At 56.0% G+C, this 27,924-nt stretch overlaps 1 protein-coding gene across 1 annotated transcript; it reads right to left on the bottom strand.

Moving 5' to 3' along the window:
* Position 1: 1 nt before the first annotated feature.
* On the bottom strand, positions 2 to 27,794 carry CNTN2 (contactin 2). The gene is made up of 23 exons (XM_041422636.1): positions 27,693 to 27,794; positions 18,347 to 18,450; positions 13,781 to 13,925; positions 12,887 to 13,062; positions 12,511 to 12,606; positions 11,998 to 12,207; positions 11,312 to 11,411; positions 10,920 to 11,095; positions 9,657 to 9,793; positions 9,057 to 9,186; positions 8,044 to 8,194; positions 7,655 to 7,782; positions 7,189 to 7,364; positions 6,330 to 6,450; positions 5,471 to 5,629; positions 5,204 to 5,353; positions 4,629 to 4,699; positions 4,208 to 4,442; positions 3,369 to 3,484; positions 2,868 to 3,054; positions 2,564 to 2,676; positions 2,310 to 2,478; positions 2 to 1,234 (listed from the first exon to the last, which is right to left on the bottom strand). The coding sequence occupies exons 2-23, from the start codon at positions 18,399 to 18,401 to the stop codon at positions 1,125 to 1,127; spliced, it is 3,111 nt and encodes a 1,036-aa protein (XP_041278570.1). The 5' UTR covers positions 18,402 to 18,450; positions 27,693 to 27,794; the 3' UTR covers positions 2 to 1,124.
* Positions 27,795 to 27,924: the final 130 nt, after the last annotated feature.

The raw sequence follows: 27,924 nt of genomic DNA, 5'->3' as shown, positions 1-27,924 counted from the left end.
CTTTGGTCAACTGCTTTACTGGGAGACAGAGATTTCAACAGGCAACATCGATTCCCAACCAGTCCTGTGGCTGCTCAGCTCAGCATTCCTGCTTTTCCCAGCCTCTGGAATGGAGGGGGCTCCTCAGTGTCCCAGAGCTTCCTTGGGATGTCCGGCAGCCGTCGGAGCTGGAATCCAGAGCTGCTTCCTGGCTGGGTCTCAGCCTTTGCAGTCCCAATCTGAGCCTGGAATTTTGGCTGGGTGAATTCTCAGTGCAGAAAGATGAATCCGAGTACAAATTTTCCTTGTTGTCCCAGTGGTGGCTTCCTGGAGTCTCCCATTCCTGTTTTAATTTTATCTTTTTTTTTTTTTAATTTCTTCTTTAAGCCCCTCTGAAACTGGATTTTTTGACACCTCCATTTTTTGGCAGAGCTGCCCAAATTGGGGATTCTGGGAAAAGATCCCCTTCTCCCAAAGAGGCAAACAGGGTGACAAATCCACCCCAAAAGCACATGGGATATGGGAAAACACGGAATTTGCACCTCACAGCTGAGACAAGCACCAGGCTGGGGCTGCAAGTGAACACCAGAGTAGTAAAAAAAGCTTTTCAGGCTGGGGCAGAGCTCCACCTTCCCGTGGGTTTGTTTCCTTGGGCTGGTTCCTGCAGGGTTTGGCTGTTTTTTGTGGGAGAAAGGATCAATCCCGTCCCACAAATGCTCCGAGCTGGCTGTGGTGGGATGGGTGTGGAACATGCTGGTCCCTGAACTCCTCAGTCCCCGTCCCCCCACGGAATTCACTGTACAGAGTTTAAAAAAAAGTCAAATTTAGCAGTCTGGTTATCTCATACATGGCTTCGATAAGGCAGAAAACCTATGGATACAGTGAGGGCGGGGGCAGCTGGCTGCAGAATTCCTGGAGTATTCTTCATTTTCTTCGTTTTCCTTAAAAAACATTTAATCGGTTAAAGACCCATGTCTTGTACGAAAGCTTTTGTTCCTCCAAACCAAAAAACAAAACAAACAAACAAAAAAAAGAGCTGTTTTTAACTCCTTCCTCCCTTCCAACCACGCGCTCCAATCCTCTCCCGGCGGTGCTGCCCCGAAGTGGGATTTGCGTTGTTCCCATGGGATCGGGAGGAGCCGCGGTCAGAGCTCCAGGGAGCTGATCAGGGCCACCATCAGCAGGGAGTGGGTGGCGATGGCCACCGCGTGTGGCGCTGGCCTCATCCCCGAGTCCTCCACCATCATGCTCGTCCCTGGAAAAACAGGGAATAGGGATGGGGATGTGGGGTGGCGCGGACACCACGGGGAATTGAGGGAGGTTTTGTGGGGGTTTTTGTGTGTTTGGCGCTGGTAAAATTCCTGGGAGTGCTGGGAATGGGAATTTGGGGGCGGGCACTGGGAATTGGTCCCTGGATTTAAGGAATTTGATGGAGCTGCGGCCCCACAGAGCTGGGGTTTCACTCATAGTGGAAAACTGAAATGGTTTTTGGCTCGTAACTCTTGGGAAGTTGGGTGTTGTGGGGTGCCAAGGCTGCAAATCCTAAAGCTGGGTCAGGCTGGACTGAGTTTGGGGAGAGGAGTGGGGAGAAGGAGAAGAGCCAGGAATTCCTATGAGTGAACAGCACAAGGGAACCAAAGGCTGATTCCAGGAAAAAACAATTCCAGAAAGGAGCAATTCCAGAAATGACCAATTCTGGAGTCTCAACCTAAAACACTGCAGATGTTCTCCCGTGGCCCTGGAAGGGAGAGTGGGATTTTAAAACACAATTTATTGGGATCGTGCAGTGGCCAGGATGGGAGGGGCGTGGCTGAGTCCTTCCTGCTGGGAAGGGAAGGACAGGAGGTGTCCTGGGAGCTCCGGGGCCTTGGAGAACCTTGGAAAGGGGAATTTGGGCATGGAGAGGGTGTGGTCAGGGAGCACAGGAAATGGGTGTGGCCAGAGGAGTGGGTGTGGTCAGGGAATCACATGGATGAGTGTGGTCAGTGCACATTGGTGGGTGTGGTCAGAGAAGTGGGTGTGGTCAGAGGAATGGGTGTGATCAGATGAGCACATGGATGGGTGTGGTCAGCACATATTGGTGGGTGTGGTCAGAGGAGTGGGTGTGGTCAGGGGAGTGGGTGTGGCTGGAGGGGCACATTGAAGGGTGTGGTCAGAGGAGTGGGTGTGGTCAGTGGGGTGGGTGTGGCCGGAGTGGCACATTGGAGGGTGTGGTCAGAGGAGTGGGTGTGGTCAGTGGGGTGGGCGTGGCTGGAGTGGCACATTGGAGGGTGTGGTCAGTTGAAGGGGTGTGGTCAGAGGGGTGGGCGTGGCTGGAGGAGCACAGGTACCGCTGTTCCGGAGGATGTGAACTTCTGCCGGGGTCCCGTCCCCGCCGGGCCCGGTCACCCGGATCTGGACGAAGGCGTGAGTGAAATCCTCAGGGATGGGGATGTCGATCTGGCTCTTGCTGGCCAGGTACAGGGTGGGGGCCGAGTGGGAATCCTGCCTGTAGAGCATCTGTGGGAGGAGGGAATGCTGAGCTCCCGTTCCCTGTGGTTTCCTTGGATCACCTCCAGGAGAAGCCCAGCCTCGCTGGCCGTACCTTGTACCCCGTCACCACCGACTCGTCTGCCTTGGCCACCACGGGGTCCCACTTGATGCTGACTGTGGAGCCGGAAAAAGTCCAGGAGATGTTCCCAGGTGGCCTTTTTGGTGCTGAGGGATGCAAAACCAGACAGGGATTGGGTAAATCAGGGAGGGAGGAGAAGGCTGTGCTGGTCCCAGCCATCCCCTGAGGTGTCACCACTGTGGGGCGTTCAGGGGGACACCAAACAAGAGCACCAAGATCAAAGTTTGGGTGATTTTGGCGGATCCTGTGGAAAGTGGAGGGGTCAGGGCTCACTCACGAGGTCTCGTGGTGGTGACGTTGGTGGCAGGGCTGGGGGGGCCGGTCCCTGCCCGGTTGTAGGCTCGCACTGACACGTGGTAGTCGGTGTTGGGGTTCAGGCCGGTGACATGAGCCGATGTCACCAGCCCCGCTGTCCTCACTCTGTCAGCCGCCTCCTCCTTGTCCCCGTCCTTCCAGTACCGGATCTGCGTGGAAAAGGACAGGATAAATCCCGAGTCAGCCCACCCTGAAGGGCCTTTGGGTGTTTGTTTCTGTGTATTTTGCTTTGTGTGTGACCAGGAATGAGGCCACAGCCTGCTGGGAAAGGCAGGCAGGAAAAATGGGATGATTCCCTTTAATCTCTCCTGAGCAAGCAATGCCAGCCCCATCAGAACCACGTGATGTGAGAATTATCCCCCACCTCTGGAATCAAAATGCTATTTCCTTTCACCTCACATAACCCAGGGGAATTTTCCTTGCTGGGCTCTCAGGGTCTCCCATTCCCATTGGAATCTCCTACCTCGTATCCCAGAAGCACTCCGGTCATTTCTCCCTGCTCCACGGGCTCCCAGGACACATCCATCTCCGAGGACAGGACAGACTTGGCAATGACCCTGTAAGGAGCCGCCTTGGGTTCTGAAAGACAGGAATAAAATCCTTTTCCTGACTTTGGGCCCGTCGGGAACAAAAGGTTTTCCCGCGGCATCGTTCCCTGGCAGACAGCTGGTGCTGTGTTACGGAGCAAGGAGAAGGGATTTAGGGACTTAGGGGGACAAGCAGGGCCACAGCTGTGAGCTCTGGGATCTGTGTCTCCCCAAGGCTGTGGGGCAGTCAGGGCTGGGCTTAGGGAATCCTCACTGAGGGTTTGGAGGAGTAGAGGAGCCAAAGGAACGTCCGAGCTCCCGGTCGGACACAGGTCTGGCTGAGGAAAGGCAGTGGGTTGGACAAAACAGGGAATTCTGAGTCTGCAGTCATGGAATGGTTTGGGTGGAAGGGACCTTAAGGTTCATCCAGTGCCACCCCTGCTATGGCAGGGACACCTTCCACTGTCCTAGGCTGCTCCAAGCCCCTTCCGACCTTGCCTTGGACACTCCCAGGGATCCAGGGGCAGCCACAGCTTCTCTGAGAATTCCATCCTAGCTCCCCACCCTCCCAGGGGACAATCCCTTCCCAAACTCCCATCTGTCCCTGCCCTCTGGCAGTGAGAAGCCATTCCCTGTGTCCTGTCCCTCCATCCCTTGTCCCAGATCCCTCTCCAGCTCTCCTGGAGCCCCCTCATGCCCTGGGAGAGGCTCTGAGCTATTCTTGGAGCCTTTTCCTCTGCAGGTGAACATTCCCAGCTCTCCTGCTGCTCTTTACCTTCCTCAGCCGAGTACACGATGGCCGTGAGGCTCTCGGGGCCCTCCCCTTTCCTGTTGTAGGCCTTGATCTTCACCTCGAAGGGGGTGTAGGGCGCGATGCTCTCGTTGCGGTACACGAACTGCAGCGACTCCGCGTGCGGCACCCGCGCCCTCAGCCAGGCCTGGCTGCCCTTCCTCCGGAAGGACACGATGTACCCAAAGCCATCCCCGTTCTGGTAGTCCCGCAGCGTCGGCTGGGAAGAGAGAGAGAGCCTTGTTTCTTCCAAACTGGGATTTGGCTCATCCAAACTGGGATGGTGGCGCTGATTTCCCAAAGGAAATGTGCGCTGTCCAAACCAGCCCTTGGCTCAAGCCCGTGTCCAGACTGGGATGGCAGCATTGATTTTCACCCTTTGGTGACTTCCCTGTTCCCAACTCACCGTCCAGGTGATGATGAGCTCGTTGGGAGCCCCTCCGCCGCCGCCAAGCCCAGATGGTGCCACCGTTGGTGCTGTGTGGTCCCCAAAAAAAAGCAGAGTTTGGGTTAAGGAGGTGGGAGCGATGGAAAGGAGCACAAACACAGCGTGACACTGATGGCACCAGATGGGACAGCTCCCAGGAAAGGACTGGGCTCTGTGGAATTCTAGCTTGTGCCTGACCAGATTATTTAGGGACAAGGATTTGGTGCCTGAGGGGACAAAGGTGGAGCTCAAAAGTGGGGATGTGGAGGGGAGTTTTCTTAGGAAGAGGCTGGTTTGCATTTGGTGGATTGGGTGCACTTCTCCTGCTGTTGTCCCATCATTTCTGTCCGAGCAGCTGGACGTGGAATGAACATTCCCAGCTGGATGTAGTGCTGGCAAGTGCAGCTCTAACCCTGCTCATCTTTGACAGAGAAATGGGCAATAAGGTGGAAAATCCTGTGGTGGCCTCAGCTCTGGGAGCTCTCCAGGAGATGATTCATCCCTTGGCACCATCCCGGGCAAGGACAGGGACGTGAACTTTGCTCCACACCCACCTGCTTCCTTGGTGCGGATTTTGCTGGAGGGCAGACTGGGCTCCCCAATTCCCAGGATGTTGCTGGCCAAGACCCGGAACTCATAATCCATCCACGGGATGAGGTTCACCACCTGCGCTGTCTCCGCGTTGCCCTCGATGTTTACGGGATCTGTAAAATCCAATAACACCAGAGAGGAAGGAATAGAGCGAGGAGCAGCAAGGAACCAGGACTGGCCGGTGGCCGGTGGCCTCGGTGTGTCACCGGTGCCACCGTGGGGACACTCACTGGTGCGCATCTGCTTCCATTGGCTGGACAGGAGGGTCCGGGCCTCGATGAGGTACCTGGCGATGGGGCTGTGGTTGTCGAAGCCACGGCTCCAGCTCAGCTGGACGCTGGTGTCACCGATGTCCCTCACCACCACCCCCCCGGGTGGGCCTGGAGGTCCTGGGGGGATGGGAAATGTGTCACTGACGTGGAGGATCTGGAGGTTTATCACTCTGTGCATTGTGCAAGTCCTAAATTCACACTGGGCCTTTCTTTTCTGGAAGTTGGGAAGCCTCACTTCCAGCTTTAGCCTCTGGAAAAGCTCCTCAGCCTGGTTGGAAAGGTTGGAAAAGACCTCCAAGATGACCAAATCTAAGCTTTAGGTGAAAATAAAACCCGCTGGGCCATATCACGGAATTACTGGGTGTGAGGTTGTTACAGAGCAGCTGATGGCACGGGCCATGTCATTGCTCTGGGTTTGCCAGGAGCAAGGAACGTTCCCACAGGGAATTACCTCTGACGGTGAGCGTGGCTGACTCGGACGCGCTGTCCACCACGGTCTGGGCCGTGCAGGTGTAACGCCCCGAGTGCCGCAGCTGCGCGTTGGAGATGCTCAGGTCAATTTAGTGTGATAATTTCTTTTCTGGAAGTTGGGAAGCCTCACTGCCAGCTTTAGCCTCTGGAAAAGCTCCTCAGCCTGGTTGGAAAGGTTGGAAAAGACCTCCAAGATGACCAAATCTAAGCTTTAGGTGAAAATAAAACCCGCTGGGCCATATCACGGAATTACTGGGTGTGAGGTTGTTACAGAGCAGCTGATGGCACGGGCCATGTCATTGCTCTGGGTTTGCCAGGAGCAGGGAACGTTCCCACAGGGAATTACCTCTGACGGTGAGCGTGGCTGACTCGGACGCGCTGTCCACCACGGTCTGGGCCGTGCAGGTGTAACGCCCCGAGTGCCGCAGCTGCGCGTTGGAGATGCTCAGGTCCCCGATGGCCTCCTTCTGCAGGGCAACGGGAGAACGCGGTGGGGACAGCATCAGAAGGTGACTGGTCACAGGCCAGAATTCAGTGTGGGTTGGCTTTGGGTGGGTCAAAGGTGGTGGTGGAGGTGGAGAGGAGGGAGATGGGAAAAGATTCCCCCAGAGGTATGGAGCTGGATGGATCCAGGATGGATCCAGAGCTGGCCAAGGCTGAGGCTGTTTGGCTTGGGATGGTGATCAAAGAGTGATCGATGAGTGATCAGTGAGTGAACACTGGACAATCACTGAGTGATCATTTCGTGATGGTTGAGTGATCAATGAATGAACATTGAGTGACCAATGAATGATCAATGAGAGATCATTGAGTGATCATTAAGTGGTTATTGAGTGATCAATGAGTTGTCATTGATTGATCATTGAGTCATCACTGGGTGATCTCTGCCTGCCTTTATCCACAGGTCTTTCCCTTTCTCCTCCAATTTAGGAGGCGAGTGATCATGGAATCATGGAATGGTTTGAATTGGGAAGGATCTTAAAGCCCATCCCACTCCATGCCAGCCATGGCCAGGGACACCTTCCACTGACCCAGGCTGCTCCAAGCCCCTTCCAGCCTGGCCTTGGACACTTCCAGGCATGTGGAATTCACAGCCGCTCTGGGCAAAGTGACGGAGCAGCTTTGGTGGGCACAAACACGCAAACAACGAGTGTGGAATTAATTTTCCATTCTTTTGGATGGTCTGGAATTCCTTATGGACTCACTGCGCTGGCTCGCCGGTAGTGGCCCTCGGACTTGTCAAAGTCGATGGGGAAATCATCCAGGGACCAGGTGAAGGTGAGGTCCATGGTGGGGTCGTGGGATGCGTGGCACTGCAGGGTGAGGTTCTCGCCCACGTTGATGTCGGCGCTCGATGGTGCCAGCGTGATCTTGGTGGCATCTGCAGGGAATGAGCAGGAAGGGTCAATAGCAGTGGATGACCCCATCCCAGTATCCAAACCATCCCTTCCAACTCATCCCGCTCCAACAACTGGAGCTTCATGGGAGGAAGAGGAAGGATTAGGAAATGGAAACGTTTTGCTCAAGGGTGGGTCAGGCACAAGTTTTGCTGCTCCACCTGAAATCACTTTGATTCCCTGATTATTCTGGTTTTTGGGAGTGTAAGGAGAGGAGAAACATCACATCACTCAGTCGTTTCTTGCTTGATTGACTCCAAATGAACATCCCTACCTCGGACAGAGAGGATTCCAGTGCTGTTGGCTTTGCCCATGAAGTTCTCAGCAAAGCAGGTGTATTTTCCCTCATCGGATTTGCTGATGTTCTGCAGGATCAAGGTCCCGTCCGCCGTAATCATCACCCTGCAAAGGAGAAGGAGCCACACAAAGGAATGTTAAAATGTCTGCTGGACATTTGGGAATTTCCACTGATTTTGGAGAAACCGGGGACAAAATCAGGCAGAAAATATTGTGTAGGAGTTTGCTAAAGAAGAAATCAGAGGACTAAGAAAATTCAGGGATGCAGCAGCACATTTGGATCATCGAGTGCAGTCTTCTGGTAAAAAAAAAAATATATATATTTTAGCCACGTTTTCTAGGTGGAAGCTGACTCTGTGCTGCTACCTGCTGCTGTTGACCAGGAGTTCTGTCCCTTTGGTCCAGAGCACGGTGGCTTTTGGTGCTGCTCGTGGTTGGCACGGGATGATGACCTTCCCACTCCGGGCTGCCGGGATCAGCCGCTTCACCGGGCTTAGTCTAAAATCTGGAGCTAAGGCTACAGGGATAGAAAGAGAGGATTAAGGCACGATTAGAAACGCTGCCCTGGGGGGAATTTCAGCGCCGTGCGAGTGGGAATTATATTGTTGTTGGATGGCTTGGTAAGAGAAGCGAGGCAGAGTCTGGAGAGCGGGATAAGGGAGGAATTCCTCGGCTGCTGGGTGGATCCTGATGCCTGCCAGGCAGGAATTATGTGGCACACAAGTGGGACGGAGCGATGGGAATGACCCTAACAAGTGCAAGGTCTTTGAGAGACACAACAACAGCTGCTTTGGAACATGTTGAGGATAATCTCTTCAATATCCTGACCAACGCAGACATCCAGCTTGCCTGAAACTCCTCCTGGAATTGCAGATGGAATCGGGATTTACCTGTTGGCCTCGGTGTGTTAATGTTGAGCAGTTGGTGCTCAGGGCCTTTAATTTATCTTTGGCATCTCCACAAGGAGATGAACTTTTGGACTAACGTGGAACCAGTTTGGCAGCAGTTCAGCTCCAGTCACCATCCATCAAACCAGGTGGAATGGAGGACTGATTTTTTTGTTTTTTGGACCTCTTTCCTCCAAAAAAGGGAATTTGTAGTGGAAGAGAGGTTGTAGTGCTGCTGCTGGGTGTCCTGTCCACTTCCTGTGGCTAAACGGATTTTTTTGTCTGCTTTCACACAGAATTTACACAGGAGTTAGAATTTCAAGACTTGCACAGTGTCTTGTTGAACCAGCAACCATTTCAGTGGTGAGCAAGACAGTTTTTGCTGCTCTTATCTCACTGCGACATCACAACGTCAGGATCACATCAGGATATTAGGAAGAGATTTTTTCAGTGTCCCACTGGAACCCAGAGCTCTGGGAAAGGAGGAATTACCTTGCACTGTTAATTCAGCACTTGCATAAACTGTGCCATGCTTGTTCTCAGCCACACACTGATACATGCCAGAGTCCTCCAGGACTAGCTTGGAAAATCTCAGCTCTCCACCGCTCACTTCGATGCGGTTCTGTGCAAACAAGAGGATGAACCCATTAGATGAGAAAAAACAAAAAAATAAAAATGGAACTCAGTCCTCGGCTGGGTCAGGGTTGAGTTTCGTCACAGACTCTTCGGGGTGGCCTGGTTTTCCATGGGTGAAAACACAGGAATTGTTTTTATGTCTGTGCGGTCACTCCCCCAGGCCGCCATGCTCTGTTTGCCGAGACACCTGAGCAGCGGCGTGCAGGTGACACCAGGACAGGCACGAGGCGCTGTTTGTCCTCCCTGCTGGCCAGCTGTGAGTCCCTGCAGCTGCACGAAGCAATGGCTGGGATGGCAGCGCCAGGAGAGGGGATTTGGGGATGGTGCCATCGCTTCGCAGCCCGATGGGGGCACATGGAGGAGGGATGCGGCGTGAGAACCAGGGCGGGGATGCAGGAGCGAGGCAGGAGGGGCTGGGGTTGGAGGAGTGGGATCAGAGCTGGCTCGGGGGGGTACCTGGGACATCAGGGGCTGCCCATCCCGCAGCCACCGCACCGTGGGCCTGGGCTTGCCCGAGGCCACGCAGCTCCAGCGCAGGTCGGACCCGATGTCGGCCTCCGTGTCCGAGATCACGTCCAGCCACTCGGGCTGGGCTGCAGGGGACAAGAGAGAGAGGGCAGAGCCAAGGGGCTCAGCTGAGAGGTGGCGGTGCCAGGCTGGCAGAAGGATGTCCCTGTGCCAGGGCTGCCGGCACAGTCGTTGGCACAGCGGGATCTGCCACGGGAGCAGCCCTGGCCTTTTGTGCAGTGAGAGGCATGGCTGGGTCCTGCTGAGCTCTGGCTGTGCAAGACCAGGGCAGAATCCAGGGCTGAGGAATTGGTTTCTCTTCTTGAGAGTAAATTCAGCCATTCCTGAACCATCAAATCATGGAATGGTTTGGGGTGGAAAGGAGCTTCAAGATCCCCCAGTGCCACCCCCTGCCATGGGCAGGAACACCTTTCACCATCCCAGGTTGCTCCAAGTCCCATGCAGCCTGGCCTGGAACACTTCCAGGGATGGGGAAGCCACAGCCCCTGTGCCACCATCCCCATCCATCCTGTGCCAGGGCCTCACTGCTCTGACAGCAAAGAATTTCTTCCTGTATCTCCTCTAAACCTTCCCTCTCTCAGCTTTGGGCCATTCCTGAACTTCAGGAAAAATGGGAATCAGGATGAGGTAACCAGGTTAGGTTTTTTAACTTGACTAGATCTGCTCAACAGCTCAGAGTGTTACCCCTGTGGAAGATCCTCCAGGTTTGGAGAGGATCTTGAGCGTGAGCCAAGTTTGATTTTTGTCACTCCCCTTCCTTCCCTGGTTCCCTGAAGTTCGCTGTGATGATTTTAGAGCCTGTTAAGAGCTCACTCTCTCTCTCCTTGCCACAGCCCAAATGTGCCCACCAAGGAAAGGTTTCCGTGATCCCTGCAGGTCTTGGGGCTTTGCAACACCTTTCATTAGGTCTGGTAAAAGGCAGGATTAGAGGGGCAGGTTTTAGTCCCAAAGACTCAGACCATTGCCAGGGGAACCTTGGTGTCCTCTAGGAAGTTAAAATGTGTTCTCTGGGTGAAGAACACGTGTTTAGATGTGTTTCTTGGGTGAAGGATGCGTGTTTGTGTTCCTTGGATGAAAGACACGTGTTTATTGTGTTCCTTGGATGAAGGACACATTTTTGGATGTGTCCCCTTGGATAAGGGATGAGTTTGGTCTGTCCCCTTGGATAAGGGACGAGTTTGGATGCGTTACCGTGGATGATGATGCGGCCCTGGTGGGTGTCCCTCCCTTTGGCATTTTCCGCCTCACACTCGTACGTCCCCTCGTCCTCAAATCCAGCGTGCTGGATCTGCAGCAGGGGCTCACTCCCGATCCACTTGGAGGACTGCGGCCCATCCAGCTTCCTCCACTTGATCCGGGGCACGGGGCTGTGGAAAAGCCAATCCGGTGAATCCGGGCTGAGCTCAGTCCCCACGTAGCCACCCCGGTCCTGTCCCACAGGGCCTTGGCTTTGGCCAGGTCCTCCCTTTTCCCATTTCCCTACATCTCTGGACTTCCATTGGAGGTGTGGAAGTCCTGCTGTTCCCTCCCAATCCCGATCCCCATCCCGATCCTAATCCCGATCCACATGGAGCTGCACTCACTTTCCAAAGGCGAAGCACTCCAGGGTCACCACCTGCCCGGCCAGAGCGTAGGTGTCCGCAGGGAACCTGGCCTTGATGCTGGGTGGGAATTGCCTGGCATCTGCCACAGGGAAAACACCGCTCAGGGGACCTGGGTGACACCGAATTGCCACCCGGGGGGTCTCAAAGGGCAGAGGGACCCATGAGGTGACTTCCCAACCCGTTTGGGTGAGGGGACAGAGGTTTCATTTTCTTTTTCAGACAGCTCGTGCTGAAATCTCTAAAAATCTCTTTTGTAACATTTCAGGGCTCCACAATTCCCAAGAATCCCAGAATCCTGGAATGGTTTGGGTTGGAAGGTCCTTAAAGCCCATCCAGTCCCACCCGGGCCATGAACAAGGCCACTTTGCACTGTCCCAGGTTGCTCCAGTCCGTGTCCATCCAGGCCTTCCTCCTGTTTAATTCCCTTTTCCCTGTACCAGAATTATCCTTTAAAAATAGAGAAACCCCATGGATGGACTGGAAACTGGGAATCTTGGAGAGAAAGCTGCTCCCCTCCCATCCCAGCCACTCCATATTTTTCAGCCTCTTAAGAGATGCTGGAGGGTGATTTGGGCACTGTGGAGCCCACATGCTTTGTGAGAGTTTGTTAATTCAGGTTTTTCCCATTAGAAATGGCATTTTTGGGACAATCCAAGAGCACTGACCCTCTGCAGCCAGGCTGAGACGGGAGAACTTGCTGAAGACACTCTTGGTGATGAAGTCGATGTGGCTCGTGGCAAAGCAGGAGTAGTTGCCCAGGTCCGAGGCCTCGGTCTTGGCAATGTAAAGGTTGCCCGTGGTCTGGGAGATGAAACGTCTCCCGTCGGCCGGGATGAAATTGGGGAACTCATTCAGGAGCCACCGGTAGGATAAACCTGGGGGGAAAAGGAAGGGGATAAACTGGACAGGTTTGTCCTCCCAGGTGGGATGGACCCAGTGGGATTCCAGCCTGGAATTGGTCTTTCCAGGGGAGGAAAAAAGAATCAGCTGTGCTGGTTGTAGTGTCTTCCTGGATGGGATGGACCCAATGGGATTCCCAGCTGGAATTGGCCCTTGCATGGACACACCAAGTCCCACTTCTGCTCTGCTGCATTACAAACTCTGAATGAATCCCAAATTTCCTTCCAAGAAATTCCCAGAAAATTTGGGAACCCCGTGCTCTGCTGTGTCCCCCTTACCTGGGTAGTGGGGCGGGGGGCTGCAGGTGAACATCACCCCCCAGCCCTCGGTGATCTTCACGGGGTCCCGCTCTTCCGCCGAGAATTCCTGCAAAACTGAACAGGCAGAGTGAAACCTGGACAGGAGAATACAGCTGGAGGAACCTCTGCGCTTTCTCTGCCCCTCCTCGGTGGGTTTGTGCAAAGGGAGATCCAAAAATATCACTGGCTTTCTCCATAAATCTCCAAATTCTCCAAATTTCTACGGAAGTGCCAGGAGATTTCTCCATGGGATGATGTGCTGGATAGATTCTCTCCAGCCTTTTCCCAGGCAGGCTCAGTTTAAGCCCAGCCTAGCTGGGGTTGTGTTTAATTTACCTGGCGGTGCCAGACTTACAGCCAAAGCGGAGCGAGGCCTCCCTGCTCACCACGGTGCCCCTGGAATTGGATGCCACGCACTGGTAGGAGCCGGAATCCTTGGCTTTCACGGGGTTGCTGATCACCAAATCCCCGGCCACCAGCCTGTAGCGGGAATCCGGCTCCATCTTCAGCTCTGTGCCGTTCATCTTCCACCTGCCGGGAGAAACGGGGCAGGGACAGGGATAAATCCCCACGGCCACGCTCATGGGGCTGGGCCTGGTGGATTTCCAGCTGGAGGTGGATTTGGATCTGAGCTGTGCCCTGGGAGGGGTGGAACATCTCAGAACTGTGGGATTGTTGAGGCTGGAAAATCCCTGTGGGATCATCGAGTTCAGGCTGTGCCCGATCCCCACCCTGAGCACTCAGTGCCACCTCCAGGTGACACCTCCAGGGATGGGCACTCCCTGGGCAGCCCCTTCCAGCCCTTTCCAGGAGGAATTCCTGCTGATGTCCAACCTGAGCCTCCCCAGCCCAGCCTGAGGCCGTTGCCTCTCCTCCTGTCCCTGTTCCCTGGGACAAGATCCCAAATCTCCCCCGGCTGTGCCCTCCTTTGGGAGTTGTGCAGAGCCAGACATTCCCCCTGAGCCTCCTTTTCTCCAGGCTGAGCCCCTTCCCAGCTCCCTCAAGATATTCCAAAACCTTCCCAGCTCCCTCAGGACTCTCCAAGCCCTTCCCAGCTCCCTCAGGCCTCTCCAAACCATTCCCAGCTCCCTCAGGACTCTCCAAACCCTTCCCAGGTCCCTCAGCTCCTCACAGGACAAGGAATCTCATTCCCAACTCAATAATTTTCCATGCATAGAAGCGGAGGGGAGAAAGCAGAATTCCGGATGTTTCTGTCCCGTTCCAGGTGCAGAGGGAGCCCCGGGCTCACCTGTAGGTGGCGGGAGGATTGGCCCGTGCTCGGCAGGCCAGGGTGACCTTTTCCTCCGCCGAGCCCTCAGGGAAGAGGGTGTGGGAGGGCTGCTCCTCGAACACCGGCCCGTAGCTCCTCATGCCGCTCTGGGCTTGGCACCAAACTGTGGGAGAGGGGAAAACCTGCTCAGCTCCGCTTGGCTTCTCCTAAAAAAATCCTCCTTTTCAGTTTTGTAGGGTGTCCCCAGCAGCGAGGAGGAGAGAAGGAGCAAAGTGACGACCGCACCCCATCTGTCAGCGCAGCCCGGGCCTGGCTGTGGGGACACAACCTGGCACTCCCACCGAGCATCCCGCACCATTCCCGCCCTTCCAGAGGGACCAGCATCCCTGGGAACACCTGGAGCAAGGAGTAGGGAGCTCCTGGAACACCACAGCTGGAGCTGGGAATGTCCCCTTGTCCCTGAGGTTCCTCCTCTGCCTGCACAGACTTTGCCTGGTTTGTTCTTCCGAAATCCTCTGCAGGGTGAGGGAGGAGAGGGGAGAACAAGGATCTTCACGGCTCTGGACACACCTGTGGGTCCCCTCTGTCCCTGCAGCTCCACTGGCTCCTGACACCTCAAACCAGTTGGTTGCTGGTGTGGAAACCAGAGCAAACCAGTGCAAACCGGTACACACCAGTACAAACCAGTGCACACCAGTGCAAACCAGTGCACACCAGTGCACACCAGTGCACACCATTCTGTTCTGTGGCTGGGATGAGCCTGAAGCTGCTTTTGGGGTGTTCAGACTCAGAATTGATTCTGGTTTTGAGAACGGGGAGGAGCAAGAGGGACAAAGGCCCCACCTTTGATCCACACCAGGCCTGGGCCACCCTTTGGGGACAATGTGCCACTGGGAAGTGCCAGCTGCCTTCCTGTCTCAGAATTCCAAATCCCAGCAGATCCCCTCCCACACAGGGCAATTCCAGACCCCCAGATGTGTTTGGGTGGGAAAAACCTTCAAGCTCATCCCGTTCCAGCCCTGCCTGGGCTGGGACAGCTCCCGCAGCCCAGGGTGCTTCCTGGAAGGACACTGTGAGCCAGAGCCAGGCGGAGCCCGCCTGGAAATCTCTTTCTCGCAGGAACAGCCGGTGGGATAATTGCCAGCACGTCTGTCCTCGCTGTCCCTGTCCCCCTGGAGATGCCTGGCCCTTATCAGGGAAGGAGCCACCAGCACTGATAAGCTCCGAGCTGCTTGCCCGGCTCCGGGATCCTTCCCTGCTCTGTAATTGAATTAATGAGCGTCTCCAACCCGCTGTGCCAACGCCAATCTGTCTCCTTGCCCCCCCTGCTCAGCGGGGCCACTCCTAAATGAAGCCATTCCCGGGAGCGGGATGTTTTATGGAAGAGTCGCTTCCAGCCGGGAACGGGCTGGGATCAGTGGGAGCAGCCCTTGACCTGCAGCTCCCAGGGTTCGCCTCGCATTCCGGCTGCTCCGGGAGGAGGCTGGGATGGGATGGGATGGGAAGGGATGGGAAGGGGCTCTGGTAATTGGCTCCGGGCTGGCAGCAGCTGCTCCCCGTGTCCCTGCTCCAGGCAATTATCCTGGCTCTGCAAGGATGTGCTCGCGGGATGGTCCCTGGAGCCACGCAGGGAGAGGCACCGAGCTGGGATTCTTTGGAATTAAGGAAAAGCAGCGGGTTTGGGGTTGTTTTCCCTCCCAGCCGCTGATGTTTTCCATCTAGGACAGATCCGTTCCTAAAGTAAAAGCTGGAAATTCTCTCCCATTTGGATGTGCTCGCGGGATGGTCCCTGGAGCCACGCAGGGAGAGGCACCGAGCTGGGATTCTTTGGAATTAAGGAAAAGCAGCGGGTTTGGGGTTGTTTTCCCTCCCAGCCAGCGCTGTTTTCCATCTAGGATGGTTTCATTCCTAAAGGAAAAGCTGGAAATCATCTCCCGTTTGGGTCAGTGCTGAGGGAGTCCCGGCTGGAATAAACTCTGCTGACCAGGCAGGGAAACAATAATGAGTTAATGGGGAATTAATGAGAAAGAATTAATTGAGTGCTGATAGATGAGTTAATTGTGCTCTGATAGATGGCGGTGACAGGATCCAGGCCGAACAGCTTTAATTTTGAGATTAATTAGGGAGCATAAGGTAAATAATTTCTATTTATTTAACAAATAAAATATCTGTTGGTACCACTCCCATCCCTGCCCTTTCCCGTGGGATTTTTTATTCCAATCAAGCCAAATCAGGCTCATCCTCCCTCCTGATCCCACCTGGAGCCCGTGTCCCCTCGCTCTCCTCTGCTGTCCCTTTGTCCCTGCCAAGGTTATGGCTGCCAGTGCCAGGCATCGATTTTCCCACTTGGAATCTATGCCAGGGGTTTAGGTGAATTTTAATCCACAATTCCAAGGTGCTGAGGGTGAAACGCTTGGATTTCGCTCATTAAACATATCAGGGGTTGATTAAGGCAGTAATTAAACCGTTACGAGGTGGGGATAAGGTTAAAAATAAGAACTGATAAATCCCAGAAGTTCTGAGGCTGATCCGGGCCCATTCTGCCACCCCAGAATTCCCAGTTTTTTAATGTTGCCAATGCAGGATCTGTCCTGGAGCTGTGGAATTTGGAAAAGGGGAGAAGACAGGCACAAAATAAAGGTTTTTAAGCCGAATTTCAAAGGAGAGGAGTGACCTGCTGGGAATTTTCTGTGTTCCATCCAGGTGGGAGAGCTGGAACAACGGGAAAAACCCCACCATGCCTCTGGAATAACCTTCAGTATCAGTGAAAATGATAATTAACACCAAAATCGTGAGAAACAGGTGAAAGCAGAACACCTGAAAATGAAGATTTGGAGAAGCAGCTGCAGGGAGGTGACTCCAAAGCCTCCCTTTTGGGATATTATTTTTAGGATATTTTTAGGAATTTGCTGAGAGCCAGACCTGGAAAGCCCAGGTGTGCAGGAGGCTGCACTTTGTGCTGAGCCCAGGAAATGATGAATTTCCTCGGTGGAACATTTTCCAAGCTGGATTCCTTTTTCTGAGGATATCCACAGCACAGCCCTGGAGCTCCTGGATCACAGGGGGAAGCTGGGCAATAAATTGGTTTTACAGGAGTTTTATGCCCAAAATCCAACTGGATTTGGGCTTTTTTGAGGATCAGCTCTCTGAGGAACCGAGGCTTTATTTTGGGTTGTTTTTAACGAGCAGCTTTCTGAGGAACAAAGGCTCAGGGCTTGGATTCCCAGATTTTCCAGAGGTTTTCCCAACTGAACAAAGGCCGGGGAAAGTTTGGGATTTCAGAGTGGTCTCTGTGCACTTCAGAAGCTTTAAATATTTAAATCTCCCTCCAGGCCTGGAGGTTTTGGCTCTTTTCCCACTCCACAACATTTCCCTGAGCCTCATCCATCGCTTCCACCCTTTTGTCCCGATCCCTCCTGGTATTCCCAGGATTTCCCCTGTCCCATCTGCCCTCAGATCTCCATGGCACCACCAGCCAAAGCTCAGTGAAAATCCCCCTCCCAGGCTTCCCAGGGTGTGATTTTTGGGGGTTTGCCTGAACTCGGGTGGTTGATGGGGGACCCCAAGTCCGACTCCGTGGCCGCTCCGGGGTCAGGCCGATTTCCAAGCGGGATAATTGCCTCTGGATCCAGGGCAGCTCCCCTGCCTGGGCCTCCTCGGGGATGCAGAGAACATTAAAAGGTAATTAGATATTTATGAGGATGGGCCAGCAGGCTCTGCCCGCGGTGATGGATTGGCTGGAGGACATTAGCCAGTCTCTGCTGGAGAGGAAATGTCTCCCTGCGGAAAAGGGACCTGCAGGGAGCAGCCTGAGCCTCCCCGAGAGCCAGGGATGGGCCCTGAGGTCTGGAAATGGTCCCCAAAATCCAGAAATCGTCCCCAAAATCCAGAAATCGTCCCCAAAATCCAGAAATGGTCCTTGAGATACAGGGATGGGCCCTGAGGTCTGGAAATGTTCCCCCAAAATCCAGAAAACATCCCCAAAATCCAGAAATGGTCCTTGAGATCCAGGGATAGGCCCTGAGGTCTGGAAATGTTCCCCCAAAATCCAGAAATCATCCCCAAAATCCAGAAATGGTCCTTGAGATCCAAAAATGTCCCTGAGATCTGGAATTTCTCCCTGAGGTCTGGAAATTCTCCCTGAGATCCAGAAATGGTCCTTGAGGTCTGGAAATCATCCCTGAAACCCAGAAACGTCCCTGAGATCTGGAATTTCTCCCTGAGGTCCAGAAATCCTCCCTGGCATCCAGAAATGCTCCCTCAGGAGCAGGGGGATCTTTTCAGGGTGCGGCCAGCAAGGAATCCCTGGAAGAAGCAGGACGGGGAGTGGAATGAATCCCACTGGCAGGAGGAAATTCCTCCTGCACCTCCCTAAATCTGGAATTAGAAATTGGGAATCGTGTCAACCATTCCTGGCCCAGAGGGATATTGGGAATAGCACAGACACGGAACAGCCCCTCCCAAACCACGCGGGGATTTGGGAATCGGCGGCGCCGCATCCCACGGGCAGGAGATTCCTGGCGAATCCCGGGGGAGGTCCCGCCTCCGCCAGCCCATCCCGCCGCTCCCACGGGAATCTCTTACCCAGGAAGGTGCCGACGGCCAGGGAAGCGTGGATGAATCCAGCGGTGCCTCCCATCCTGCGCCGGGTCCTGCGGAGCCTCTATGGGCGCGTGGGGACAGCGGCCCTGGGGGGGACACACAGCGGGGTCAGCGGGGCCCTTCCTGCCCCAGACATTCCATGGGGATACAATTCCAGAGGCTCTGGGCTCAGCAGATCCCTTCCTGCCCCAAACATTCCATGGGGATTCAATTCCAGAGGCTCTGGGCTCAGCAGGGCCCTTCCTGCCCCAGACATTCCATGGGGATACAATTCCAGAGTCTGGGGTCAGCGGGGCCTTTCCTGCCCCAGACATTCCATGGGGATACAATTCCAGAGTCTCTGGGGCCAGCGGGGCCTTTCCTGCCCCAGACATTCCATGGGGATACAATTCCAGAGTCTCTGGGGCCAGCAGGACCCTTCCAGCCCCAGACATGCCATGCGGAAACAATTCCAGAGGCTCCAGAGGCTGTGGGGTCAGCAGAGCCCTTCCAGCCCCAGACATTCCATGGGGATACAATCCCAGAGTCTGGGGTCAGCAGGGCCCTTCCAGCCCCAGACATTCCATGCGGATACAATTCCAGAGGCTCCAGAGGCTGTGGGGTCAGCAGAGCCCTTCCAGCCCCAGAAATTCCATGGGGCTGCTGTTCCAGAGGCTCCAGAGGCTGTGGGGTCAGCAGAGCCCTTCCAGCCCCAGCAATTCCATGGGGCTGCTGTTCCAGAGGCTCCAGAGGCTGTGGGGTCAGCAGAGCCCTTCCAGCCCCAGACATTCCATGCGGATACAATTCCAGAGGCTCTGGGCTCAGCAGGGCCCTTCCAGCCCCAGATATTCCATGGAGCTGCTGTTCCAGAGGCTCCAGATTCCAGCTGTGCCTCCCCGCTGGCCACCAGCCCAAGTGAGAGTCACTCCAGGGCAGAATTCCAGCCGTGCCCGGAGGAGCGGGAGCTGCTGAAGGAGCTCTTTTTGTCCCCATGGGAGGGGACAATCAGGGAGCAGAATTGTTGTCCCTCCTCCTTTGCTATTTCCCATTCTTCCCCCCTCCTCCATAAACTCTCCTTTCCAAGCGTTTCTGATGGAAAACACCAAGGCAGAAGCACAGGGGACGTTGGTGGGGAGTGAGAAGGGAGGAATAATTTGGGTTTTTGTGGAAATAATGAAGATATCAGGAGGGAATTCTTGGCTGGGGAGGGTGGGGATGCCCTGGAACAGGATTCTCCATCCCTGGAATTGTCCCAGGCCAGGTTGGACAGGGTTTGGAGCAGCCTGGGATAGTGGAAGGTGTCCCTGCCCATGGCAGGGGTGACACTGGCTGGGCTTTAAGGTCCCTCCCAACCCAAATCACTCCAGGATTTGGGGATTCTGTGACAAAGGAATCTTTAATTGAAACTCTTTTAGTGCCAGGGCATTTCCTGATGACCTTTCCAGTCTCTTCCACAGCCTCCTGTGATCCCAAAAGATTCCCGAAAATCAAGCCCCAACCAAACCTGAGCTCTTTGTGCAGCCCCGAGCCCTCTGCGGGAGCAGCCCCACCCCCGGCACCGCTTCCCACGGAGCTCCAGCAGGGATTTTGGGCTGCTTTCTCCCTCTTTGTTAACAAACCCTTTGGAACCGGAGCACGGAGAGCTCCCCCGGCCCGGCAGGGTCTCATTTCCCGCTGCCCTCCCCACAACACCCCGGCCAGGAGCTGGAGATGCTGCCAAGAGCTCCCGGGCCGCTCCTGCTGCTCATCCCCCTGCTCCAGCTGGTGCTGCTTCCACTCCTGTCCCTGCCCATCTGTCCCGGCCCCGGCTCGGAGCAGGGATTAGCCCGTCCCCTGGGATGCTCTGCCCCTTCCCAACCCCCCCTCATTACCAGCAGCACCTGAGCAAACAGCAGAGCCCAGCCTGGGCTCCTCCCGGCGCCTCCGGGCTGCGGAAACCAGCCGGGCTCTTTGTGTCCTCGGCAGGAGAGAAGGGTTTGCTGCCAGCGTCCCAAAATCCAGCCCTAAATCCATCCCCAAATCCACCCCAAAATCCATCCCTTAATCTATCCCAAAATCCAACCCAAAACCCAGCCCAAAATCCATTCCCAAATCCAGCCCTAAATCCATCCCAAAATCCATCTCAAAATCCATTCCCAAATACAGCACTAAATCCATCCCAAAATCTAGCCCCAAATCCAGCCCAAAATCCATCCCAAAATTCATCCCTAAATGCATCCCCAAAATCCATCCCAAAATTGATCCCAAAAATCCATCCCAAAAATTCATCCCAAAAATTCAGCCCAAAATCCATCCCTAAATCCATCCCAAAAATCCAGCCAAAAATCCAGCCCAAAATCCAGCCCAGAATCCTGGGCGTTTGTCTTGTCTGGGTCCGAGGGATGGATCCCAGTGCCTGGAGCAGAGCCCAGCCCCGAGAGCCAGGCAGGGGACACAGGCAGGGGACAGAGAGGGGACAAAGGGGACAGAGAGAAGACAGAGGGGACTGGCAGGAGGGGACAAAGGGGACAGGCAGGAGAGGATAGAGAGGGACAGAGGGGACAAATGGGACAGAGAGAAGACAGAGGGGACAGGCAGGAAGGGATAGAGGGGGAACTGACAGGAGGGGACAAAGTGGACAGCAGTAGGGGACAGAGAGGGGACAGCCGCCCTCAGCCCTGTTGGGATTGTGTTCCCTGGCAGGCCCCAAAATAAAGCTGGATCTCCGTTCTCCCGCCTGGCCGGGCAGGGAGGGAGGAGGCAGCTCCAGGTGGGAGCGGCACGAGCTGGGGCAGGGACAGGGAATTCGGGGACGGAGCGCAGCGGGGCGGGAGGCGCTCCCACGCAGAAGCCGCTCGTTCCAGCAGCCCTGGAGTGGCTCGGTCACATGGAGTCACTTGATGTCACCGAGAATCCTGCCCCAAACAGCGTCCCGAGCCCACGGCCCCGCGGCCAACACTGTCCCTTTGTTCCCCTGGCCTGTCCCTCCGCCCTGGGGACAAGGGGCAGCTTTGAGCCGGGCGCGCTGTGGGGTTGCAGGAGATGCCAGCCCTGCGCTAATTAATGAGTTGACTTTTCCAAATCTCCGCAGTTCCCTTGCTCCGGGGCTTGGGAGAGGCGGGAGCGGCGGAGCTGTTCCTGCACCAGCGGCTGCAAATTAAACTCGGGGAGTTTTTGCTCCGGCGCTTCCAGCCCGGTTTTCCAAGCCTGAATCCTCTGCTGAGCCCCGGGAGCTGCCCGGGGAGGCTCCGGCTGCAGCTCTGCTGTCTTTGTTCCCTCTCCCCCTCACACTTGGAAAACAAACAGGAAAGAGAGGGGGAAAACTGGATTTTGTTATCTTTCGTGGAATTCTGGACTGGTTTGAGTGGGAAGGGACCTTAAATCCCATCCCACCCCATGCCATGGGCAGGGACATCTTTCACTGTCCCAGGTGGCTCCAACCTGGCCTTGGACACCTCCAGGGATGGAGCAGCCACAGCTTCTCTGGGAATTCCATCCCAGCCCCTCGCCACCCTCACAGCCAGGAATTCCTCCCAATATCCCATCTAAGCCCACTCCCTGTCAGCTGAAATCCCTTCCATAAGGAGGAGGCAGCGGGAGGAGGTTGGGGTTGGGCCCGTCCTCCCTCCTGGGGGTGGGGGCCCCGAAATCCAGGGAATTTCTCTGACATTCCCTGGATTTATCTGACTCCTAGCTCCTGGTCCTGGATCCTGGGTCGGACCCCCAGTTCTGATCCAGGATCCAACCTCCTGATCCTGGATCTGATCCCGTGCTGTGGATCCAGGATCCAACCCTGAGCTCCTGATCCTGGATCCGACCCCCAGCTCCTGGTCCTGGATCTGACCCTGAGCTCCTGGTTCTGGATCTGACCCTGAGCTCCTGATCCTGGATCTGATCCCCAGCTCCTGATCCTGGATCTGACCCTGTGCTCCTGATCCTGGATCTGATCCCCAGCTCCTGATTCTGGATCTGACCCCCAGCTCCTGATCCTGGATCTGACCCCCAGCTCCTGATCCTGATCTGACCCCCAGCTCCTGATCCCGGATCTGACCCCCCAGCTCCTCCAAAGCTCGGGAACACTCTGCCCTGGATATTGAGCGCTGCTCTCATCCCCAATTAGGGAAGGGCCACAGGGATCAGTTTTTCCCTGTTCCCGGGGTATTTTGACAGCCACCCGAGAGCCTGCTGGTGTCCTGGGAGGGGATCTGTCACCGCCGCTAATGGAGGCTGTCACCGATACCTCCGGGAGCGGGATGTGAGCTCCACATGATCCCTGCAGGAGCGGGATGGAGAGCTCCACATGATCCCTTCCCTGGGAGCGGGATGGAGAGCTCCACATGATCCCTTCCCTGGGAGCGGGATGGAGAGCTCCACATGATTCCTGCAGGAGCGGGATGGAGATCTCCACATGATCCCTTCCCTCCAGGAGCAGGATGTGAGCTCCACATGATCCCTTCCCTGGGAGCGGGATGGAGAGCTCCACACGATCCCTTCTCTGGGAGTGGGATGGAGAGCTCCACATGATCCCTTCCCTCCAGGAGCGGGATGGAGAGCTCCACATGACCCCTTCCCTCCAGAGCCGGGAGCTGGGAGCGATCCGTGATGGGGGAGGCAGAGTCAGGGAGCTCGGGGAGACTTGGAGAGGGGCTGGGAGAGGAGGAACAGCCTGGAACAGCACCCCCAGCTCTGACTGCGGAGCTGCATCCTCTGGAGGACGATTCCAGCGGGATTTTGGGGAGGTCAGGGGTGGATTTTGGCAGGAGATGCCGCGTCCGGCGCTATCCATTACCGGGATAAATCAGTGTAATTCCATCTCCTGCACTCAGCACCAGAGGAGCGTTTGGGATTAAGTGGGGCAGCTCCTTCTGCCGCAGCGTTCCCCAGGGAAGGATGGCTCCGGAGGGCAGCCAGACCGGAATTCCTCCTGTGCCTCTTTTATTCGGGATCGTGGCTAAAGCTGGAAAGGGCAGGCGTGTGATGTTCCCTGGATTCTGACTCTCAGAACCTTCCCAAGGTTGGGGACATCGTGTCCGTCCCTGCACAGCGTGGCTGGGGAGGGACAAGCGGGTTCATTGTCACGGGTTTGTCCTGGAAATCAGGGAAGGATCGAGAGGAAAACTCTGGATCAGCCCTTCCCAGAGCTTTTTTGGGCTCGGATCTGTTGGTGGCTCCAGGTCCTGCAGGAATTCTGGGTCACTCCAAACCCATCCTGAGCAAGGAAGGCTCCAAAATTCTGTCACCCCAAACAGACCCTGCTCCTGGGAATGCTTTTCCCCAGTAATTGTCCACATCTCCGCCCTGCCCCCGGGGCTTGAGGGGAGTTTCCTTCCGATCCAAACTCTCCCTTTGTGTGGGAGACAAAGCTGGGAGGTGCCTTTGGTGGGGACATGGAAAGGGGAGTGGGCGGGGTGGGCTTGGGGGAAAATCGAATTGTGAAAAAAAAAGAAGGGTCTTTTATTATGAGTGGGAGTGTCCTGCTCTGGGCAGAGTGAATTTTGCATCTGAGCTTTGCAGTGAGCTGGTTCCCCTTTTAAAATTATTATTATTATTATTAGTAGTAGTAGTATTATTATTATTATTATCATTATTATTATTATTATTTTATAATTTTATTTTATTTTATTTTTATTATCTTTTACCTCCTCAAACAAACCCATTCCCATCTCTCTCCTCTTCCAACCTGAGCTATGCAAATATCCCTCGGAAAATTCCCAGGGGTTTGGAGCTGGAGCTCCTGGAGGTTCTGGGCTTGGGCCACCCCCTCGGGACCCCCAGGTGTCTCAGCCCTGAGCCAAAGCCTTGGGACAGGTGACAAAGCCAAGGGGACCAGTGGGAAGAGCCGGGAGACTTTTCCATGGATCTCCAGCCCCCAGGGATGGGGGAATTTTGGCTCGGGATGGGAATTCCCCCCAGGCTGGGCACGGGCCTGCAGTTAAGTCAGGCTGCCGCTCTAAACTCGCCCTCCACACTCCAGTTCCAAAGCAAAGCTCAGCCCAAGCAGCCGGGATGAGGCTGGGAGTCTGGAAATCACCCAGGGGTGATTCCAGCGGGAATTCGGGAGGCGACATCGGCCCCAAATCCTGGTTAGCGCCTGTTAAAGTCACAGATATTCCCACAGGCACGTTCCACTGCTGTCAGCCCCTGTCGGGAAATGTTCCCTTTCTCTTCCCGGGAAATGTTCCCTTTCTTTTCCCGGGAAATGTTCCTTTTCCCCGGGAAATGTGCCTTTTTTCCCGGGAAATGTGTCTTTTTCCCGGGAAATCCCGGCTGCTTCTGCGGGATCGCCCGGGAAGAGGCGCTGGGCCGGGTGGGATTTCAGGCAGCGAGGACGGAGCTGAGCTCCCCTCCCCAGAGTAAACTCCCCATTCCCGCTTCCCACTGCCCTCTCCAGGCCTGGATCAGCTCCGGGAAGCTCAGCCTAAAGCCGGGACTATCCCGGGCTCCGCCCGCGCTGCCGGTGGCGTCAGAGCGGCGCTGCTTTGCCGAGGCTCAGGTATAAATAGCTCCCACCTGCTCCAGCCTCTCCCCGCCGCTGGAAGCGCTCCCGGGAGTCTGGAACAACAAGCGGGGAGCTCAGGAAACCTCCTGGAGAAAGGGGTTGGAAAGGGAAGCCCTGATCCAACAGCAAGAACTTTCCCGAGGTTGTGGGTTTTGGGCATCCCTGCCTGGTTCCAGGGATCTTCCCGCAGCTCCTCAGCCCTCCCAGTGCACCGCTGGGTGCTTGTACTGGTCATACTGGGGAGGGGGCGCTGGGGGTGAAATCGCCCCTCAGGGGAAGCTGCAGCCGCTCCTGCGGTGGTGCCGGGTTTGTTTTGCTCCTTGGGATGCTCCAGACCCGTGTCCAACCTTCTCTGCCGCCCTTGGGTTTGGGGTTTGGGCTCCAAACACGATCCCAGCCTCCATCAGCTAAACAGATTTTCCTGGTCCCCCCTGGGTTTTATGGCTCTCTGGGCTGTTCAGTAAATAATAAATGTCCTGATTTAGGGTCAGGGCTGCTGGGCAGGGCTGGGGTTGGGAGTCACAGCCGGCTCCGGATGGGAATGTCCTTTGTGCCTCCCTTGGATCATCCCGGTGGGATCCTGGATTTTGCAGTGGGACCAGGGGTGTTTGTCATGGAAAATGAAACATTTTGTGTTCAGGGAAAGGGATTTTGTGCAGCTGGAGAGACATGCTGAGCAAACCCGTGAGAGACGTGGAAATCCCCATCCCAAACTCCCTGTAAATCCCAACCCAAACTTCCTGAAAACCCCATCCAGAGTTCCTTGAAAACCCCACCCAATCTACCTGAAAATCCAACCCAATCTCCCTGAAAATCGCACCCCAATCTCCCTGAAAATCCTATCCCAATCTCCCTGAGATCGCCATCCCAAACTCCCTGGAAATCCCATCCCAATCTCCCTGGAAAACTCATTCAAAACTGCCTGAGACCCCATCCCGGTCTCCCTGGGATCCCGTCCCAAATTCCCTGAAAATCCCATCCCAATCTCCCTGAAAACCCACCCCTATCTACCTGAGACCCCATCCCAAATTCCCTGGGTCCCCATCCCAAATTCCCTGGGTCCCCATCCCGCTGTCCGTGCGGGCTCCGGGAGCCAGCCCCGATCCCGGGAATGCGGCTGAGCCGGGAGCGGCTCCCGGGAGACCCCCGGAGGTGCCAGGGGCTCCCGGTGACCGCGCGGGCTGGCGCCGTGCCCGGCGCTGCCCCCCTCACCCCCTGGGGGTGGTGGCACCGCCGGCGACAGCGACACGGCGAGAGAAACCCCGGCAGGGCTCAGCCTCTCCTCAAGTATTCCATGGATAATTTGGATTTTGGGAATTCCCAGCGCACCTTGAACAGCTTTAACGCGGGCTCAGCTCCACGTGGATTCCCGTTTTTTTTCCATGGGGTGGATTTCCGTGTGCTGTGGGAAATCCTTAAGGCACGGTTTGGGTTTTCTGCCCTTTATGGTTTATTTGTGGTAAATCCGCGGAGAAAATCCTAACCCAGACCATCAAATCCTCTGCGAATATTCCAAAGGGGTAAAAGTGGCCGCTCAGTTTTGTGGGAATTAGGCAGGGGATGGAGAGGAGCGTTGGGAACCCTTTGTCTCACTCTACCTGAGCCCAAGTGCAGCTGGGCTGGACAGGACCCTCCCATCTCCCGTTTTCTGGAGTTTTTTGGGAATTCTGAGCCACCCCTTGGAAAGCTCGGTTATTTCTGGAAAGTTTGGGATCCGCTGCTGAGCAAAACAAGAGGTTTTTGGGGTTGTGTCGCTGTGCTAAACCCCAAATACCCGGCCTGGAGAGGTTCATTTCTGGATCCTAAATCTCCTGCGCGACCCCGTGCTCCAGCTTTGCGCCCTCAGAATTCCTCCTGGATCTGTCTGGGAGGAGCAGGGCCGAGCTCGGGCTCTGGGAAAGCCTCGGGATTTCTCGCAGCTCGGGGATGCAGAGGCTGCTGCCTCCCATCCTCACAGCAACCGGTGTTTCCCGGGAGAGAAGCGATCTCCCGGGAATCCCTCCCGATCCGGCCGCGGGGAAAACGCTGGGGGCTGGTGGGACTCGGGGCCAGCCCGGGGCAGTTTTGGGGTCAGCGTGGGTGGGGTGGGGAGGGCGCTCGGGGAGTTTGAAAACGCGAGAAGGAGCCTCAGGAAGCCCCCCCAGCTTTCATCCCTCTGGGAATGGGAACAGAGGGGTGCCCTGGTTGTGGGGTGCCCCCCATGCCCAGGGGGGGATGGATCCGCGGCTTTGCACAGCCCCGAGTGCCCCTGGCACAGCTCCAGCCACACAAATCCCCCCGGAGCACCCCCAAATCCCACCCTCCCCTGGGATCTGCCCTCAGGAAGGTGAACTGGGACACCAGGGCGCTCCCGCTGCTCCCTCCCTGGAGCGGAGCCTCTGGGGCTGCTCAGGGCTCTGCCGGCTCCTTCTGGGGGTGCTGAGGTAGTTTCGGGCAGCAGAACCCCCTGCGGAGCCCCCCAGCACGTTGGAGATGCCCGACTCCCCCCAGCGCACTCCCGAAGTGCCTCGGGCCGGAACGCGCCGGGAAAAACGTCGCGACAATCGCTGAGAACCGAAATATTCCCGATTATTTTTTTTCCCCCCCCGTAAGAGACATTTCTGCTGACAGCCGCCCCAACCTCGGCCGCGCAGCGCTGCCACAAGTGCCACCGCCGCCAACTCCACCCCCGCTCCTCTCCTCTCCTCCCCGGCCGGGCCCGGAATGCCCAAACCACCCCCGGCTGCTGTCCCCGTCCCTGCGGAGCCCAGCGGGACCCCTGAGCGTCCCCCCGGCCGGAGCGGAGCCGCGATGCAGGGATCAGGATGCTGTGCTCCACCCGCAGCGCTCTCCATGGCTGCGGGATGCAGCAGAGCGGCACGGAGCGCTTACCTGCGGCGGGAGGGCTGCGTGGGCATCAGCCGGGGGCCCGAGGGGCCTGGCGGCTGCCGGGGGCTGGGCTGCGAGGCAGCGCTCGCCTGGTGGCTGGCCGAGGGTGGATGTGTGTGCCCAAAGCCACTGCAGCATCTCTGCATTAGGATGTGCTCCTCCCTCTCCTCCCTCCTTGCGTGCGCGCTCCCTCGCTCGCTGCCAACCACCACGCCGCTCCCTGGAGACGGGGAAT

Source organism: Onychostruthus taczanowskii, unplaced genomic scaffold (assembly GCF_017590055.1).
Source record: "Onychostruthus taczanowskii isolate IOZ18803 unplaced genomic scaffold, ASM1759005v1 scaffold74, whole genome shotgun sequence".
Lineage (NCBI taxonomy): Eukaryota > Metazoa > Chordata > Aves > Passeriformes > Passeridae > Onychostruthus > Onychostruthus taczanowskii.
Note: the sequence above shows the minus strand (reverse complement) of the source record. Positions and strands in the feature narration are given on the sequence as shown.